Genomic DNA, 20,790 nt, shown 5'->3' with positions numbered 1-20,790 from the left:
CAGGAAAATCACATGGTTTTTCCAACCTATTTTTAAATAATATTTTCCCTCCAGTTATACAATTTTTAATATTTGTGTTTTTTTTAATTTTAAGCTACAAGTTCTCTCCTTCCCTCTACTTCCTCCTTTCTAAGACAGTAAGCAGTCAAAAATAGGTTATCAGGTCTTCTAGCCTATTCTTGCCCCTTAATGTTGAAAAAACAAAACAAAACAAACAAATTGATTATATGGGAATAAGAAATCCCAGAAGGTGAGTGTGCTCAACATATGTGGGAAAAGGCCAGCCCAAGCTGGGAGGGGCATTTAATCCTGCCTGCCTTTTAGAGATGAAGAAATAGTGGAAGAATTTTAAGTGAAATACTATATGTAAAGTGCTTTGCAAATCTTAAAGTGGTATATAAATACTAGTTATTTTAATGGAACCAGACCCTCTGATGCTCAATTTAGCAACTTTCCACCTGTCTCTGACCACTCTGTCTAGGGTGGCAGGCACAGATGGGAAGGTTCCCTCACAGTTTTAGGCTTCAGTCAACTTCCAGAATCATGGTGAAGACCCCAGCAGCTCCAGTAACAGCACCCCTTTAAACTCTGCCTAGTTAGTAGCCCGTATTTGCCCTTTATCTTAGGGATGGGTCTGCTGACGGCTTATGTCATAATATATGTTGGGTTCTAGATTGAATGAGGCTGTTTGGACCAATATTCCCCTGTTTTTATAAATGTTCATTTTTGTAGTGATCATTTTATTAGTGTTCATTTTTATAGTTCAGTCTACAGTGGTCTTATGTATTAAGCATTTACACTGTGCTACTAGCTGAGAATCTTTTCATCTTAATCATCCACTGGTGATGCAAATATTCCCATGTTCATTTTTTTCTATTTTTTTAAAAATGTAAGTTAATTTTATTTATTTAAACTTAACCATCATTTCTTTTCTTTCCTTCTTTCCTCCCTCCCAATCTCTGTAACAATGAAGGGGAAAAAAAGAAACCCAAAAAACTCTAGTCACAAATATGACTTTTACCCATTTTATATATGTGGAATCTGAGACTCAATGGAAAGGAGATATTCTATGGTTATATAATTAGGGCCAGAGTTGGAACCTCTCTTGAACCCTGTTTTTCAGACTGTTCTTTCAGTAACACATACAAAACAATTTGCAAATTTAAAAATGTTATTTAAAATGTCAGCTGTTTTTTCATGCTTCTCTACATTATGACATTTTGGCATACATGCGCCTGACATGGTAATATTTATATAAGGTCTATACTCTTTCTACACCCTTCCCTTTTGCCCCTAGCAAAAAATACACACCCAGTTCCCAATAAGTGGAAAGCCAAGAAGAGCCTCCTTTAGAGTAGGACTGAACAGTTAGTTCCTTTCCACCCCTGCCTCAGGGAAAGGAGGGTCATGGGAAACAGATGCCTGCTGCAAGCTGCCCTCTGCCACCTTCCCTGCCCTTCCTTTGGTCCCAGCTAGGGAGGGACAGGACCCTATATTTGAGAGGGCTTTGAGTGAGTCCCCTTTCTAGGTTGAGCCAGTCCCTGCAATCTGGGGTTGAACAAAATCCCCTCCATATCTCACACACACATATTTATATTTATATACAAGTATCTATACAGATATCATTTATATACTCTGTTCTATAGAGTTTCTATGTAGTATACTCACACATATGTATTATATCCTCTCTCCCCATTCCTATAGTAGTCTCTTCCCTCTCCTTCTGTCTCTCAAAGTCCTTCATTTCTTTCCAAGCTCAGTGCAGACTCCCCATCCTCCGTGTGACCTTCCTGATCCTCCCCAGCTGCTGCTTCCCTCCTCCAGGACCCTTGTAGTTAATTTGTCTTTGTTTATATGTGATTATGTTGTTCCCTCTATAGAACATAAACACCTTGAGAGGAAAGCGTCTTTTTTTTCCTGTATTCCTATGGCCAGTATGTAGCTTATGAGAAGCATTTTCAGATGCTTTTTAATTGATTTACTGTCCTATTTCAGTCCATTCATTTTACAATTGAGAAGGAAGGAAAGAGACTTAGTCTAGCTGGTTACCACGGGAGAGTAAGTAGAAGAGGTTATCTGAATAGGTCTGGGATTATGCGAGTGAAGAGAAGGGAACACAGAACAGTAGCTCTGGTTTATATAGTGCTTTATGATTAGCAAAATTTCTTACTAATATTATCTCACTGAAGCCTCAGAATAACCCAGGGAGGGCAGTGTTGTTATGCTTTCCATTTTACAGTTGGTGAAACTAAGGCAGACAAATGAAGTGCCCTTGCCTAGGATCACACATCTAGTAAGTGTATGAGGCAAGATTTGAACTCAAGTTTTCCTGACACTACACCCTGTGTTGTAGTCACCATACCCACTAGCTGTCTGTAGCATAGAGTTGATGATTGACCCATGGAAGCTAATGAAATTATTGAGAGTGTGTAGAGAAAGGACAAAATTCCGGCAAAAAGATATGTGGAATACATCCACAAACAGGTGGAGAGCCATAGGTAATGACCCAGCAAAGGATATTAGGAATCAGAGGTTATTGTACAGATGAACATAGGTTTAGAAAGAAGGCAAAGAGAGAACCTTTAGGGTAGAAGTTTAGGGTCAGAGGAATTTAAGAGTTCCAGACGATGGAGATGGATGATGTGATCAGTCTTAGGAGCATCCTCAACAGAGACTCAAATGGAAAGAAGATGTATATCATGGGAATTGGAGTTTGTGCATCCTTGGAAAACAAGGCAGGTGAAAAGGAAATCAACTTGAAAATTGAAGTTTTCAAGTATTAGGAAAGGATTTGGGGGAAAGGGGGAGACTCTAAGCCACTCCTGATCTCCTGGAGAAATGAGGGAGAGTACCTTGGGGATGATAGATAACAGCTGTCCGAATGTGGATGAGATGATTCACCTTGTTTGCTATGAACCTTGAAGGAGAAGTTGATGAATGAAGGTGGTAAGGGGAGGATCTTGAGGTGGCAATGAGAACCATGAAGCTTGCCTACTCCCCTATCTGACTGATTGCAATAGTAGGCATATATGTCCAGTACTGGAGGAGTAGCCAGGGCTGCAGTAGGGGAGTAAACTTTATCTTCCTGTCTAGGGCTAAATTCAGAAAGATTGTAATACAAAGGAAAAGGGGCTGGATTTGGATCTTATCCTGCCTCTCATTACCTTTTTAAAAGTGACTTTAGGGGGCAGCTAGGTGGCATAGTGGATAAAGCACCGGCCTTGGAGTCAGGAGTACCTGGGTTCAAATCTGACCTCAGATACTTAATAATTACCCTAGCTGTGTGGCCTTGGACAAGCCACTTAACCCCATCTGCCTTGCAAAAGAAACTAAAAAAAAGTGACTTTAGGCAAGTCACTTTACCTCTATGTAGTCAAAAAAAATTAAAACCTTTTTTATATTAAATTTCATTTTATTTTTAAATATATTCTTCCATTCCTACTTCTCTCACCCTAAATAAGAAATTAAGGAAAATAAAATCTATGTTGGAAACATATCTAGTCAGATAAAACACATTCTTATATTGGTTTTATTGAAAAAAATTTTCAATCTACAATCTTGAGTTCATCACCTCTCTTTCAGGAAATTGTTAGCATACTCTCTGGATTTGATCAGTATTGTCTTTTTTGCATATATTTCTAACCTGGTTCTGATCTTGCTCTGCATTGACTCATAACAAGTCTTCTCTGATTTCTCTGAAATAGTTCCTTACAGCACAGCATTCTAATCACATTCACATGCCACTCCTGTTCAGCACGCCCCCCCCCCATTGATGAGGATCTCCTCAGTTTGCAATTCTTTGCCACAATAAAAATAACTAAGTATTTTTATAGGTCTGTTTGTTCTTTCTTTGATGTATTTAAAGTATAAAACCAATAATACTATCATTAGTTCAAAGAAGTATGTGTAGTTTAATAGCTTTGGGGCATAGTTCCAAATTGTTTGATCAGTTTATAGTTTCACTAGCAGTTGATTAATATACCTGTTTTCCCAAAGTCATTTTAACTTGTGTCATTTTCCCTCTTGATCAACTTCACTAATTTCATGGATGAGAGGTGGAATTTCAGAGTTGTTAATTATCATTTCCCTAATTATTGGTGATGTAGAGTGTCTTTATATAGTTATTGATATTTTGAATTTCTTCCACTAAATGCTACCTGTTCATATTCTTTGGCCATTTAACAATTGGGAAATGTTTATTTTTCTTACAAATTTGAATTACTTTTCTCCATAAGAGAAATGAAGTTCTTTATTAGGAAACTTACTGCAAAGATTTTTTCCCCCATGTACCAGCTTCTCTTCTAATTTTATCTGTATTGGCTTTATTTGTGCAAATTCTTTTAAATTTATTTAATTAAAATTGTACATTTTACTTTTTTATGATCTCTCTTTCTTGTTTGGTCAGGAACTCTTCTCCTGTTCAATAGATCTGACAGGTACTCTTTGCTCCTCTTGTTTGTTTACTTTATCACCCTTTATGTCTTAGAGTTTATCTTGATATATGGAAAGAGATGCTGGTGTATACTTAGTTAAGGCAAGGGACACAACCATTTTTGTGGCACAGGTCCCTTTGAGAATGTACTGGACTCTTTGAATTCCTTCTCAGAATGTTTTTAAATGCAAAAAATTAGATACATAGGAAGCCAATTCTAATGAAATTCAAAGGAAGCCAAATATACTGAAATATAGATTTAATTTTTTTCCTATACAAGATTATAGACTCCCTGGGTTTGAAGGCTAAGAAATTTAACCTGTGGTTAAGAACCCCTGCCAAAATCTCTCTTCATGCCTTCCATCTATGGTGATGTATCCCCATTCAGTGACAAGACTCTATTCAAGTAAGGGAACCAAAAAGTAAATTAGGATTTGAGACCCTATGACATCTGTGACAGCAATTGTTCTTGCTTTTTTGACTTCAGATCTCAATCAGGACTCCTACCCAACAGCACCTGGAAGGAACATTTTGGACAGTTCCTCAAGAATGCTTCAGCCTTTCCTACCCAACAGAGGGAAGACACCGGGGACCCTTCCTAGCATCCCTCTGCCTGTGAGGAACACCATGCTGGCAGCTGCTCTCTTCCCAGAGTTTCTGAAAGAACTGGCAGCCTTGGCCCAGGAGCATTCAATTCTGTGCTACAAGATCCTGGGTGATTTTGAGGAATCTTATTGTTAGCCCTTCTTTTAAAAAAGCAAACAAAAATTTAGTTTGTGCAGTTTTTAAAGAGGGTTTTAGTGTTTTGACCGATTTTTAAATACAAAGCTGCTTATAAAAATTTCTACTTTGATATTTCCTGACAATACTTGATCTGGGAAGGGAATAATCTCTTCATTTGTTCTCTCTCATCATGGCCTTATGACCCTATGCTGTTTAGTAAAGTCTCATAAGGTGATAGTTTGCAAGAGGGCTTCTCATTGTTCAGCTTCTCCTCCAATTTTTTGTTTGTCATCCCTTTCTTTTTCCCTGGACCTTTCAGCTGAGTATATACCTGATTTCCCCTTGGAAAGACATTTGTTTGGGACTATCCTGGGAGTCCCAGACATGTTCACTCCCTTGGATTCTCTCATTCTCAGGCATACTTTGACTTGTCTAGTGCCTTAATGAGGGGAAACAATTCCCAATAGAGCATGCCTTAGACTTAGCAGGCCTTCCATCCAAGTTACCATGTTCTTTAGAAGGAAAAAAATGGAAAGAAACAGAATCCTCTAGATTTTACTGCAAAACAGGTATGATTTCAACTTTTCTTGCCTTAGGGAGTGGGAAGCTTCCAGCTCAGGAGGAAAAGTCAGATACAAGCTGGAGCCTGGCAAGGAGTAGATGGAATTTTCCCATTGAGTTTGTGAGTAGGATTCACTTTCATCAGCCTCCCCTTGCTCCCTCAATAGCAAAAGTGAGCCTTCTCTGGAGAGATTTGCACATAATAAAATGTTCCTATGCAAGTGCAGCCTTGTTTTTTAAGGGATTGATTTCTCTCTTAGCCAATCAAAGAAAGCCCAGCATCATTGACTCATGTCCAAAAGACAGAGTTATTTTTAAAATGCTCCCCAGAAAGAAACCTTTTGCATATTGCATTTGGGCAATAGGTATTTAGTGTTTGTGTAAACTAACTGATTTTGTACATTTGTATACTTTTTCTACTATGTCATTGCACTTTGTGGAGACAAGCTGTTTGCTGTTCTTCCCCTTCTACTCCCCCACTGTGGAGCCAGGCCAGCAGATGCAAACAGGTTCATAGAATCTGTGCTGAGCCAAGATGCTGCTGCTGCCTTGCTCCGTGAGAAATTCTGCTTACTGAATAATGGGGTCTCTTAGGAGGAATGACTTAGGATGTAAGCTGGTCCTGCTGTACCCCTTCCTATAGTTTCCTCCTTCCAGGCTCCTTACTGTCTTCCTAGTTCTGCAGACATGCCTTAAAGCCCCCTCCACCCCCCACTAGAAGGGAGAAACTTAAAATCATTGTAATCAAAATATGATTTTAGATGTAAATATGGTTGAATAATTTCTCCCCTTCTCTCATTGAGCCCCTTTCTGTCTTCCACTGCCACCCCCACCTTGTTTTCAAGTAGAGCTCTCCAAGGTAGAAAAACCAAGTCATAATAAGCCTACAGTATTATGAAGGTAGATCAGAAAGTCCAGATTCCAGCTCTGTTTGAGCAAGATAAACAGATGGAGTCCCCTGGGCTGGGCCATTTCCCATGAAGTCAGCTTCTTCTCTAGAGATCAGTTAAGAATATGACTTTCAAATGCTGATTTGACCCTTATGGAAGCTGAGAAGGCAGGAAAGGAGCATGGAGAAGATACTGGTATTGGCTCTTTGACAGATTTTGAAATGAACTGAACAATAAGAGGAAATTTGACCCATTTTAGAGCTGGGAGACAACATGATTTGATGGGAAGACCAACTGGTCACAACCATGTGACCCTGGAGAAAGAACTTAAACCTTCCAAGACCTCAGTTTCCTCACATAAAATGAAGGAATAAGAGGGTTGGACTAGATGATTTCTAAGAAAGTCTCTTCTCATTCTAAGTCTTCTGATCCTATGACCTCTTAGAGATTATATTAAATCCTTAGTTATAAAATTCTCAGTGAGAAACCAAAGTCTCATTTTTTTTTCTGACTTGAAGATCTTTGCCTTAAAAAAAATCCTTGTTGGATAGAGGTGGGATGAATGAAAAACACTTACAGGCTTGAATCTCTAGACCCTTTGGTTATATTTGCTTTTGGGGGGAGGAAATTGGGGTTAAGTGACTTGCTCAGAGTCACACAGCTACTAAGTTTCTGAGATCTGATTTGAATTCAGATCCTCATGATTCCAGGGCCAGAGTTATATCAACTGCAGTTGATATCATCTAGCAGCCTCCCTTGGTTCTATTTTCAAGCCTTCACAGGTCTCTGTTTAGAAAAGAATATAGTTTGCTATGCAGAGAGAGCTAACTGTGGAGACACTTCAGTCGGGGAAAGGGGTGGGGGAAAAAGGGAGAGGCAGGTCATTTAAGCTGTCATTTCATGGGATGATTTAAGTCTCCCAAACCAGAACCTTTGAACTTTAACTATGTTCCACAAGTATTTCCTTCTGTTTCCACTCACTTTGTAATTAAATTGCTAATGTAGCCTGCTAAAAGGGTTTGCTCTCTGCATCATCTTTTTCAGATCTGTTACAGAAGGATTCTGTGGTTGCTCTCTTTGGGGAAGAATAAGAATTTTCTTTTATGACTCATATGTTCTTTAGGCAACTATCTGCCTTCTCCATCAAGGTCCCTAATGGAAGAAAAGGTGATATGCATCACTCATCACAGGGTTGTGGAAAAGCCTTTAACCTACATGTATAGAAAGCAAGTTTGCCCTTTACTGATTTTGAATTCAAAAATAGGACATGGCTATTTGAGAACAAAACTGCATCTCTAGAACTGCCCCTTTAAACTTATGACCCGAGTTATCTTAAATGAAATTTAGGAACAAACTACCCCTCCTCCCCTGGAAGTTAGGTCTATATAAGAAAAAGGTTTGGGGAATAGAGATCATGTATACTGCTCCTTTTGAGGATGCTCTGGAGGAGGTGGTGAAAAGGTAAATGGACATGGGCAAGGAAAATGGGGAGTGGGTTATGAAGGCAAGCACAAAGATGAGCAGGCTTAATAAGGGAGCAAAGAAGTCAATCCTGAATGACCTGTGAAGTTAAGCTGATTTAGGGATATGGAAGGAAAGAATCTGTTTGTAGAAAAATAGAAAGATAGATTCTGAGAATATAAGGTACTGAAAATGGAAAAGGGGTGATAATGAAGGATCCCTTGTGCAATAATCAGGATAAGAAGATAGAACAGAAATAAAAGCAAATAAATGCTTAATTTTCTTCTTGGCCCCTAAAGACTCTTAAAAAAATGGAGAATAGCTCCTCTTACTCTGATGTAAAATAGAAAAAGGAATTTGGAGGAGGATAACCATGGAATAAGATTATTTTGAGTTTCTAAAAATAAGGCTAATGGCCAGATTATATTAATACAGTGTGATTGACAGAGTTCTCCTAGATTTAGAGCCAGGGGGCCTAGGTTTAAGCCCTGCTGTTATGTGACCTTCCTAAATGATCTCAATCAGGGTTGAATTTGTTGATTCTTAAGGCCCTTTCTGTTTCTAAATCTGTGATCTTTGAGTGCTAGAAGGCAAAGAGAGAAGTAAGGGCACTATGGCCCTGTGGCTTTGGTCCTGAGATGGGGCTGTGTCAGCTTTGTTGACCTGGGAAAGGAAATATATCCACTCAGACACAGATGGGTGAGGTCTGGTGCTTTCTAATCATTTCGGCTTTGATCTCAACTCCAGCTTTAGCACCTGACTATAGGAGCTTATACTCTGAACAGGCCATGTATTTTGATTCAAAGTACAGAAGAGCATGTATGTTTGGCAGACATTTTGAAAGTAGGCAAATAAATATTTTGATTTAATTTATAAAATTATTGTAGGAAAGTTCTGAAAGGTTCTAGGGGGAGGAAAAAATTAGACAAGATTGATCTTGATAATTTATCTTCAACTTTATCTCCCACTAGTTGAGATGGGAATACTCTTACTAAGTACTTTTTTCAATTATCTTAAAGGAATTGTGGGAAATGGGTTTTCTTTATGGTCCCATGATTTTCTCTAGAGAGATGCTGGTGAGGGGATGGGAAGTGAAAGATGACCCCGAGTTTGACAAGTTTGTGGGTATATGTATCTGGTCCACTCAGCAAAAGTTTCCACTTGGGGAAATAGAAGGGTTTTTTTTGATTCAGTTGTAGTAGACTTAAGTCAGTAACATTTGACCTGATAGAAACATCTTTTTGTGACTTTTTACTTGCTTGTCCTCATCAGGTCTTCTGGGGGAGCAGTCACCAGTTCTCATGGCTAGGTTTGGATATCTGTGAGATAGCTAAGCAAGGAAGTTGTCTTCCTGGTCAAAGAAGACATTCACTTATTCTCTCTACTTGTCTAATATAGGCAGAATGGCTAGTATACATCGTTTCCTCTCTATGTTCCTTATTTCTTTTTCCAGAGGTTCTTGGCTTACTGCATCTTTTGGGATGGTTTGAAGCTAAGGACAAGGACCAGGAGTCACACAAGCAAGCATGGGGCAATGTCCTTTCCTACAGAAATCCTTGTTTGTTTGTTTTTTGTAAACCCCCACACTATTGGTCCATGTTTGCCATAGGTTCCCAGCTCTTGCTTCAGGGTTACGTGATTTAATCAGCCATATGTTTTTGGAAATGGCTGTCCCCGCTGGCCATTTGTATGAAAGATTTTATTGCAGGGTGGCTATGATTACAAATGCCACTTGGTTGGGTATGAACCTCAGCTAGGCTGGCAGTATTAATTGGGGCAGGGGGCAGGTGGCAGGGTCAAGCTGGCAGCCAGAGGTTGCTCCCTGCCCCAGGCCCTCTTGGACGTTAGCCATTAGTGGGCATGTCCCTTGAATTTTTTCTGTATGCCAAATCACTCCTAAGAACAGAGCAGTGGAAAGGTTTAGATGGCTTCATCCTTACTGAGACTGTCACTGAGCAAACATTTCTTAGGACAAAGTAGAGTTAACATTTTTGCAATGGCCTTTCTTAAACCTAATATTCATTAACAAAAAAGCTCTCAGAAGGGAGGAAGACTTGTATCCCAGATGATTCTGTGTCCATAAATCCTTTCTTCACTCAAGCATTTAATAGCCCATTAGCAACCAACTACTCCTTGTTCTGGAGGGCAGATTATCCTGGCAGCTCATTAACTGGGTAAACTGGGCTTTGGCCAAATGGATGTGGGTGGGGGTGGTTGGGTTTTGAGTGAGGCTCTTTGTGGACTACAGTGGGGAGGAGCGGGAAAAATGGGGATTTCTTAAGGAGAGTGGCAGGTTATGGGAAGAAGGCCAACCCTTCTGACCCCATTTCTAAGAATGAAAAGGATTTCAGCTTCCAAGACGCATTGCACCAAAAGGCATATCTTTTGTTAACAGTTAATAGCTGGTGCAGTGGAAAGAATGTTGGATCTAGAGTTGGAAGGCTTGGGTTCAAATCTGTTTGTCAATTAATTCCTTCAACCGACCATTTAGCTTCTCTTTACTTCAGCTTCCTAATCTTCAAAATGAGTGTTGGATTAGATTGTCTGCTGTTTGATTTTTATAAAACCCTACTCAACTCCCTTATTCAAGGTCTAGTATTTAAAATTCTAGCAGTGAAGTTGGCAACTCATCCAAGTCATCCCAGATGTTTTTGGTGGTCTCCCAAGATTTGCCATAGAGGGTCAACAAGGCTTCTTATTTTGAGAGCAGTTGACTTCAGTCGGTGGCTTCCAATTATTAGTCAATTTTATTCTATTTGTAAAGGTTGGTCCTTTGTCCTCTATGATTTTTATCTAATCCTGGGGTTTTAGCCATCTAAGCATCGATTATCTGGCATTAATGCCTACCAACCTTTGGCCTCTTTTGGACTGACCCTTCTTAAAATGGTCATGCCACTTTCTTCCTCTAAAGGGCAAACTGATTTTAATGTTAACTCATATCTTATTAATAAGCAGTCTAGCAAATCCACAATTCTCCTTCCCTCTCCCACTTGCCCCCCCTTCCCTTATCCATCCTATATGCCTCCTGTATGAATCTCTGACAGTATAATGGTATATCTCATTTTAGACCATGAAAGCTTCCTAGAGCTGAGACTGCTCTAAAGCCACATTTGTTATGTTCTTGTTGGGGAATAAATAAGCTTTCCATTTCCTTGAATGTTCTGAAGTTAGTGATGCTACATCCTGACTTAAGAGAAAACTCCTTTCCTGGGTGATATCCCTTTTATTGAGCATTCATTTCAAAAGAAGGAATTTGCGATTTGATGTTGCCTGTTTTTATGATTTTTTGGGTGTGTTTAGCAGAAGAGGTGGCAACAGTTATGCCATGATATAAGCATTTTACCATTCTTTTTTTCTTTATAAAATCTTGAGTTTCAAGTTTTCTTCTTGCCTCTCCTTTCCTCCCTAAGAAGGTAAGCAGTTTGATATGGATTGTACATATGCAATAATTTAAAACCTATTTCTTTATTAGTCATGTTGTGAAAGAAGAAATAGAAAAGGAAAAACCCCCACAAAAATGAAAATAGTATGTTTTGATCTGCATTCAGACTCCATGAGTTTTTCTTGGCTTGTGGATAGTATTTTTACAACCTAATCTTGGTCTTCTCTTGGCTCCATTGTATTGCTCAGAAAAGTTAAGTCACTATATAAAATGTTCTACTCATTTCACTTTGTATCAATTCAATCTTTCCAGGTTTTTCTGAAATCCACTGGCTTGTCATTATAGCAAAATAGTATTCCATTGCAATCACACACCACAACTTGTTGAGTCATTCCCCAATTGATGGATATTCCCTCTTTTCCCAATTCTTTGTCACTACAAGAACTGCTACAAATATTTTTGTCCATGTAGATCCGATCCTCATTTTTTTATGATCTTTATGCTACAGACCTAGTTGTGTTATTGCTGGATCAAAGAATATGTAATTTGTTTGCCCTTTGGGAAGTTTCACATTGCTTTCCAGAATGAATGGATCAGTTCACAACTCCACCAACAGTGCATTCATGTCCTAATTTTCCCACATCTCCAACATTTACCATTTTCCTTTTTGGTCATATTAGCCAATCTGATAAGTATGTAGTATCTAAAAGTTATTTTATTTGCATTTTTCTAATCAATAATTTTTTAGAACTTTTTTTCACATGATTACTGGTAGCTTTGATTTCTTCTTCTTAAAACTGCCTGTTCCTATCCTTTGACCATTTATCAATTTCCATGCCAATCAGTATTGAGTTTATGCTCATGATTGGTTGCTGCACTCCACCTGGTAAGAGAGAGAGATCCAGTCTCTTTTTCCCATCTCCTCAAGAAAAAAAATCACTTTGTAGAATTCTTGAGCCACTTAAAGTGAAGTAGGTTATAAATTGTGCATATGGTGATGCATGATCACAAGCTACATATAGTGAGACTCTTGGAAAACAAGAATTAAATTTTAAGATGTTTTATTCCTTGCAGGTTACTCATAATAAGCAAGTTTCAAAATCTAGCTTTCTGCTAAAATTAATTACCCATCATTGCATTTGAATAGGGCTAGAAATGTCTTTCTTGGGTTCATTTTTGGCTAGCTGCACTGGCCAATTTTATTTGACTTCTAGGTATGGTATGTGCCCAACTCTTGAATTCAAGCTTCTAGGGTGACAGAATTGATAAGTGTTATGATTAAATCATGATAAATTTCCTTGAAAGACCAGCCCCTAAGTATTATTAAGGACAGTCAGTTATTAAGGATTATCACAATGGCACTAGTACTTTCATACAATCGTTCCAGTGTGAGTCTCCCAACAATGCTGTAGGGACACATAGCGTGAATATTTGATTTAGCCATTTTTATGGATGAAGAAGGCTGTGAGAGCTTAAAATTTATTCATTTAACAAACATTTATAAACTCCTTCTATGGAATGGGCAATAGTGCTGGGTACTAGAGAAAGACAAAAATGCAACAGTTTTTTTTTTCCTGGAGTTTACATTTTTGGGGGACATGGCTAGCCCAATGGTGTCAGACTCAAATAGAAACAGATCCCTACAGGTCCCATATTGATTTAGAAAACCACAAATTAAGATCATTTAATGTTTTATTGTATATTTGTTTTGCTAACCATCTCCCAATTACATTTTAATCTAAGTCCTAGCTGCACTCTGGAGTGTAGTCTCCACCTCTGCCCTGGGTAGCCTCTGAATTGTGACTGGCCTTCCTGCTTTCCCCGCTTGTCTAGGCTATGAGTAACATGCAACTTATCTGAGCAAATTTTTCTCTAAATAGTCTTATGACCATATCACATATTTTCAGGCCTCTTATAATCTTTGTGATTGATGTAAGATAAGCTGCCATATTGTCAGAGAACCCCACTATGCCGACTTGGGCAAATCTTTTCCCTTGTTTTTTCATTTATAAAAATGAGGGGAGAGGACTAAATGACCCCTACAAGCCCTTCCTTCTGACACGTGTGACTGGTTTGAACCTAGATCTTCTGATTCCAAGGCATTTAAAGTGTTGTCTGAGGGAGGAAACCTCTACTAACTCCCAAAGCTTGGTCCTGGCCAGGATATGTTCTGTTAATCTGGGGGAAAGGTCTGTTTTCTCACATCATCCCTCTCATAGAGCACAGAGTATCAGCCACCAAACTCTACAGGTGTAGCTTCAAATGACAGATGGCACATACTCCTCCTTGGTGCTGACTCATACATTTTAATGAGATTTTCCTTGAATAGCAAAAGAGGGTACCAAGCAAAATTCACACCCATGAAAAGAATGTATTTAAAATGGAAACTTACTGAGACCTACTGCAGAACAGAGCTACTGTTTACCTTGTGAATTTTCTGGGATCTTAAGCAAACAAATCACAATGTTTAGTTGAGGGTCCAAGTAAAATATTTGTGATACTATACCCGAGCTTTTACAGTTGCAGTTAGGTCAAAACAAAATTCGTTTTGGGAGATGTTAAACTTGGTAATAGTCAGTTGTCTGCAATGGAGAAGATTTGGCTTTTAAAGGCCAAGTATTTTAACTCTGACATTATGGTTTACAAAGATGTTTGCTGTTTGAAAAAAAAACCTTGATAGAGCTGCCAACCTAATTAAGTAATAACTTGACTTAAGTTCTGAAAAAAACCTGAAATGCCTTGGCCAAATTTTATTATGCTAGAAGCTAAGGCCTTTTGCGAGATAGAAGAGGTTGCTTTCTCTAAGTCATGATTCATGGAGTTACGGAATCTAGAAAGAAATGAGAAATCAGATCTGAGTTTCTTGCTTTCCTAGGGAGGGCTGGACAAAGTAAAAATAGTCTTTTTTTTTTTTAGTGTTTCAGTAAGAAAACCTGCAGTGAGTGAGTGTGTGTGGAGAGAGAGAGAGAGAGAGAGAGAGAGAGAGAGAGAGAGAGAGAGAGAGAGAGAGAGAGCGCAAGAGCGCTTAAAATTCTAAGCAGCTACTAACAGGAAAGAATTCTTCTCTCCTCATCTAATATTGAGAGTAGAGCCACCAAAAACCAATTCCTCTTTTTTTTTTTTGAAAGGTAAGGGGGATGCTTTCCTCCCCACCTCATTCTCTCAGGGAATAACCACCTGTGCTTATCACCCAAGTGGGTACTTTGAAAATTTGAATGGACAAGGGAGAGGCTGGCAACAAATTTCTCATGGTTCCCCAGTTGTGGCTGGAATGGCATTAGGTAGAAGAGGAGGCATCCATATCTCTAAAGCATTTTGTTTTTATCAAGGGCTGATGTTTTGTAGTAAGCTAGAACACTGCAAGATTTACTTTCTTCTTTTTTGTTGTTGTTGATTTAAAAACAACAAAAAAAAGAAAACAAAAGAATCAAACTGGTCTTAAATAGTCAACTCCAAGTCAGAGGTAACAGAGCAGCCAGGTACAAAGGAGGCCTACTCTGCAATGTGGATAAAATGATGTTATTATTCATATAACAAGGAAATCTTCACTTGGATGTTAAGTGCACCAGGATTATTTTTAAAGGTCAAGGTATCTATTTGCTAATTTAAACTATTATGCTTTCTGGACAAAACAAGTCAATCTAATGTTACGGCTTTTTTGGGTCATCTGCACAATATTTGAATTGTAAGTTAATTTTTTTATGTGAAGTATCAGCATATATTTTATTCATTAAAATATTTGAAAACATCTATTTGCCTTTTTTTAAATGTGATCTCAGACCTTATGTCCAAAGCTCTATGTTTCTCATATCCTCAGTGCTGAAACCAAAGCATCCTTAATAATCAAGTAATGAGCCAGTCAGGGCAATACCATCACTTCCCTGCCTCTGCACCTCCCACCCAATATTGAGTGCAGAAACTGCAGTTCCTTTTGCCTGAACCAACCAATTTCTAGTACTAAAAATATAGTACTTGAGTTACTGTATTTACTATTTTTTCCCCCTCTAAAGAGAAAAGGCGGTACATCATTTCAAATCATCAAGCCTGATTTGTTTCAGAATTCTAGAATTGGTGAGTTTCAGATGCTGCTACATTTCTGATTGAAACCCCATAAGCTCCCACTGCCCTAGAAACAAACCTAAGGAGTAAGACCTTCTGTTCTCTGGTAGAGAATTTCCTAATAATCCTGGGTGTGGGGATGTGTTGCCAAGGGAAAGACATTTTATAAAGTCTAGGATGGGGCTTGGGATGCTGGTAGCCATGGCAAGGTGCTGGTCTGTGGTGAGCATGGTGGGCAACGCCAGTTGGCTTTCTTCATGCTCCAGTCAAGGGAGCCGGCCCCAGAGTTGTTCACTGCAGCTGCTTCTCCAAAATCTGCTTTATCCTGGCCGGGTCTGCTCGTCCTTCTGTTGCCCTTCGGACCAACCCAATCAGTTTGTTCACAACTTTCTGGTTTCCCTTCTTCACTACCATGACCTTCAAAGAAATGAGAAAATACATTTAAGAGGAAAAGCAAACAGCTGTAAAAGGCTGTTATTTCCTAGCCTGATCTGGGTGTGGGGAGCAAGGACTCTACTCAAGGTCAAGTCTGGCCATCTTTGTTGGCCCTTGGCCTTTTCTATAAAGACAAACCTGAAGATTACTTGTTCTCTAGGGTCCTACTGAAAGGAAATTTCCAAATTCTGACTTTTGATATAAATGAAGGGGAAAATTAGCAAGTGAATGATGGCCTGGATTTGAGATCTTTGGAAACCACAACTCTCCTCCTTCCCTTTAACTCCAGTAATGATGAGAAGAGGGCACATTAATGTTGATCCAGTCAAGACCATTTCCTAAGTATTAAGAGCAATCTGAGCTTCTTGAAAGTTCTTTGAGGGAGCATATTCCCTAAAGGGAATTAAAAAAGTCTGATCAGAGTAAAAGAGTAAGTCTTTAATTCTGCAGTAATGGTTCATAGTTCTCAGTAAAAATGCAGGTTCTGTTTAAAAAAATGGCAGCTCTTTTAAAGAAATCAGAGGGTGCAAGAGAGAGAAGGGAAGCACATCAAATAGCAACTAAGCAGCGAGGCAGGGAGCCCTCATGACCTCTGGCTCTCACGTTCTTCCATGGGCTCTTAATGCGTGGGTCTACCTGCACTCAAGTGCTTTAGGAAAAATCAAATCCTGAGCGTGTCTTTATCAGTGGCTTCCTGCTAGAGGCAGGAAGATGGAGATTGCCGAAGCCCCGGTACAAGCTCATTTTCCTTATCAAGAGCTCTTTATGGGGCTGTTAGTGTCTTCCAGCGAGCTGATGGGTAGGTGGGTACTGTTCTCTAAGGGATGATGGCAATTTTTTTTTCTTCTCATGGAAAAATCCCTCCAGACAATATGATTAGGCTGGGGGTGGGGTGGGGGTGGGGGAGGCCCTACTTGTTTTAGTTTGCCTATTTTATGCTACGTTCAGAACACAAAATGACTTGGTTTTCTGCCATGCTCCTGTCAAGGATGTTCTCCATAATTTAAAAATAATTTTCCATGCTGCCTTTACAATCACTTATGGGTCTGAAGCTGGGAGTGTTTCCCTTGCTATCTCTCTCCTCCCTCCCTGGAGGCTCACGTCCTATGCAGAGGTCCTGCTCGCTCCTGACAGTCAGCGGGGGAGGATGGAGAGTGGCTGGGATGCAGCCTCGAGGAAAGCTGGGCATCTAAGAGGTCAAAATGCTGGTCATTTTGGTGACCTCCTATTATTAACTACTTCATGCAAATAAATGGTGCTCGGAGGACTGAACATTTCTGTTTAACAGAGCTTAAACTGTCCAAAATATCAAGGGTAATAAAAACCCTCAAGCTGGACCAGCTAGCTTGGGGACAAATTCCACGACCCAGGTGAGGGCAGAAAGGCTCTTCTGCTTTCTCCTCCAGATGACCAGGGGTAACCACCCAGTCCATAATGGAGGTGGGCGCTCGTGGACTTGGGGTACAGATGAAGAGACCCCAGGGCACTATTCCCACTAGCAGGTCCCCCTCCCATGAATAAAGTCACACATAAACTCAGTCACCTCCTGAGGATGCTCGTCCAGGACTGCCTGGCAGATTCTTTCCAGCTCTTCTTGGTCCTGGAGCAGCTCAAGTTTCTTCTCTTGAACGATCTGGCCTGGAGATTTCCCTTTGTTTTGCCATAATTCCTCAAAAACCTAAGAACCAGAGTGGGGAGGATATAAAAAAAAAGAATGATTTCTGATACAAGATATTTGGAGAAGGAGGAAGAAAGAAGGGCTGAAAAAAAAAAGTCAAAGCTTTTCTTATACTGAAAGGGAAAGAATCCATTAACTGATGTTTAGAGACTACTAGCTTTGGAGTCAAAAAATCTAGGTTCAAATCAAATTTGGCTCTAGAGCAAAGGGTTGGGCTAGATAATGTCTAAGGTTAGTTCTGACTCCAACACTCGGTGCAGTAGTGCAGTAGCTTTTCATCAACGATCTATCCTGAAGTACTTGGTGACAATGGCACTGTGGGACTAGGCCTCTATGGGCTCTGGGTGAAAAGTGGGTTGAGGCTCCCCTTGGCTCTGGACTCCTATCGGTTTGATTATTTTTAAATTATTTTTGTAAGACAACGGGGTTAAGTGACTTGCCCAAAGTCACACAGCTAGTTGAGTATTAGGTGTCTGAGGCTGGATTTGAATTTGGGTCTTCCTGACTCTGGGCCGGTGCTCTGTCCACTGTACCATCCAGCTGCCTCCCCTCCTATCACCTGGGGCAGACCCCTCCCACTCAGCTGAAGCATGACAGAGATGCTGCTTTCCCGGGCGCAGCCTGTCTTCCCCCTCCACTGCGCTGCCGTGGGAGTTGTGAGGGGGCAATGACTAGTCCCAGGACTCCTGCTGACAACCAGGAGACAGGCACACTATAAATCCGATGAACTAATTAAATGAAATGGCAACTTTCTGCAAAGGCTAGGACCCACGCGAAAGTGGTGGGAGGCAGCCAGTGGGCTGAGACCAACTCTAACTCCAGATAACTCATCCTGCTGGGGAAGAGGACTCTGCTAGGGCAGGAAGTTATTTGGCCTCATAATGAGAATACAAAATAAAAATATAAATTAAATATATGGAATCCCCAGGCCTACCTCTTATTTATCCCCTACAGGTAATGCTGGATCTAGGTCTGACTGGGACAATTATCCATTTATGTCTATGTTTTTCTGTTTTTTTTTTTTTTTTTTGGAAAGATGATTCCCCTGAAGTCTTAGGGCCTATGTTGATTATTTTTCCTTCGTCCTTTTGTTCTCATTCTACATGGGGGCTACAGGACCATTCTTTGTTCCTCTCCGCAGGCTCTGGGTCCATGCTTGCCTGCAGTCATGATTGTACATTTATATCATCATTACTATGGCAATGAAGGAGATGGAAAACTCTCCATTCCTATTGTGGCAGAGAGGGGGGTTGGTCAGGAGCCAGATCTGTCCAACAACCAGGAGGAACAGTGCAAGAACGCTAAGGCGAATGGGAGACTGCTTGGAGGCTTGGCAATGTTGTCTTGACTTCCACCAATGTGTCTAGGCAGATACAGAATTCCTATTGACTGTTACACATTGTTAAGTATCTACAGTGTGTGAGAGCGCCATGGTTTCAGCTTGGTTTGCTTACAGCATCAGGACCAATGGAGCAGAAGCGGTGGCCCTGTCAACCCTCCTCTGGGTCACCAGCATTTGCCCAGGGAGATGAACGGGCTTCAAGGGCTAGTAGATACAATCTCTCTTCACTGAATTGGTTATTAAAAGAAAAAACCACGCTGACATCCATGGTAGATCAATCTCAGGAACAGACTGTCTTTCTCTTCATCCAAGGTCTAGCTCAGGTGCCGCTTCTTTTGTGAACAGTCCTGCCCATGAAATCAGTCACTTTGTCTTCAAACTGTCCCACGCCACACAGTCAGGATTACCCCATTACCCAGATCATAGTTTACCTTGCATTAAATAGAACTATATTCATAACTACTCCTCCAATAAACTGTAAACTCTGAGACCCTATGATGTTTTCCGTTTTTCTTTGACCTAGCCCAGTATTCTGCAATAATACTTAGAGATTTGCTCCCTTGCAGTTGGCCTTCAGAGTCTGGCTGGACTGTTTGCCCCCCTTTACTTTTCAACACTCAGTCAATTGCCCAATCTTATTCATCTTGCCCGACATCGCTCAGATCAGCTTCTTTTCTCCTCCAAGCTCCTGGATAGTCCAGGCCTCATTCCCCAATATTTCCCCATTGGTCCACCTTCCTGGACTGATTTCCCAGGACTTCCTCTCCTGTCTTCAGTGCTCCAGCCTGTTTTGGCTAATTTGCTGTTTCCCTATCTGTGACCTCCAAGCCTTTGTTTAGGCTGTGCCCCATGTCTGGGATGTCCTCTCTCCCCAGATCTCCCAAGTTTTCAGTATCAGCTTCTGAAATAATTTTGTATTTACTTTATAAATACTTACATAGGGTGTGCACCAGAAAAAATGCTAGCCTTAGGATGTCCTGAGTTTGAATCCAGTCTCTAACACTTAATAGCTATGTAAGCTATTGGAGGCAACAGAACACTAAGAATGATTTCTGATACAAGACATTTGGAGAAGGAGGAACTGAGTTCAAATCCAGATACAAACACAGTCTCTAAGTGTGTTGTTCCCCTTTGTCTGTCTCAATTTCCTCATCTGTAAAATGGGAATAATAAGAGCATCCCCTTCCAGGATGGTTGTGAAGATCAAATGAGATCATTATAAAGCATAGAGTAAGTAAGAATAAATGTTAATTTACCAATGTTTTCATTATTGAGTCACCCTCTGTGAATCCCTCTTTCCCCCAATGAGGATAACAGCACCAGGACTGGTGTGAGGTACAAATGAGATGATGTGTTTGCATGAGACTAATATCTGCAGATCTTAAAGCACCATATAAATGTGAGCTATTACCATCATTATTTTTTATTCTAATTTTGTACAAATGTTTTTCTACATTAATAAAATATTCTTGTTTACAAGTAAACAAAATACCCCTCCTCCCCCATGAATATAGATAAACTTGCTTGGGCGAAAAAAGTAAAGGGGAGAGAAAAAAATTAAAACAAAAAAATAATAGTAATAATTGTAGGTATGGCCAGGTGGCGCAATGGACGAAGCACCAGCCCTGGAGCCACGAGCACCCGAGTCCATATCCAGCCTTGTAAACCCAACAATCACCCAGCGGTGTGACATGCAAGCCACCCAATCCCCACTGTCCTGCAAAAACCAAAAAGAAGGAAAAAAAAAGACCCAAAATAAAATAAAATAGTAATAATAGTAGGGGTGGCTGGGTGGCAGACAGAGCACTGGCCCTTGAGCCAGGAGCA

General features: G+C 40.1%; 2 protein-coding genes across 5 annotated transcripts in view; one reads left to right on the top strand and one right to left on the bottom strand.

Moving 5' to 3' along the window:
• Positions 1 to 14,480, top strand: part of FHIP1A (FHF complex subunit HOOK interacting protein 1A) — a 352,578-nt gene extending 338,098 nt beyond the window's left edge. For all 3 annotated transcript variants that reach the window (XM_074229136.1, XM_074229135.1, XM_074229137.1), the window contains exon 13: positions 4,920 to 14,480. In XM_074229136.1, coding sequence (XP_074085237.1) covers positions 4,920 to 5,173 — 254 coding nt within the window. In that variant the 3' untranslated portion in view covers positions 5,174 to 14,480. The remainder of the gene's footprint in view (positions 1 to 4,919) is intronic.
• Positions 14,481 to 15,477: 997 nt separating this feature from the next.
• GATB (glutamyl-tRNA amidotransferase subunit B) overlaps positions 15,478 to 20,790 on the bottom strand; it is a 142,499-nt gene continuing 137,186 nt past the window's right edge. For both annotated transcript variants that reach the window (XM_074229138.1, XM_074229139.1), the window contains 2 exons: positions 17,487 to 17,621; positions 15,478 to 15,925 (listed from right to left, as the gene is read on the bottom strand). In XM_074229138.1, the coding sequence (XP_074085239.1) occupies positions 15,800 to 15,925; positions 17,487 to 17,621 (261 nt within the window). In that variant the 3' untranslated portion in view covers positions 15,478 to 15,799. The remainder of the gene's footprint in view (positions 15,926 to 17,486; positions 17,622 to 20,790) is intronic.

Source organism: Macrotis lagotis, chromosome 3 (assembly GCF_037893015.1).
Source record: "Macrotis lagotis isolate mMagLag1 chromosome 3, bilby.v1.9.chrom.fasta, whole genome shotgun sequence".
NCBI lineage: Eukaryota > Metazoa > Chordata > Mammalia > Peramelemorphia > Peramelidae > Macrotis > Macrotis lagotis.
The sequence above is the reverse complement of the archived record's forward strand: the minus strand, read 5'-3'. Positions and strand labels throughout refer to the sequence as shown.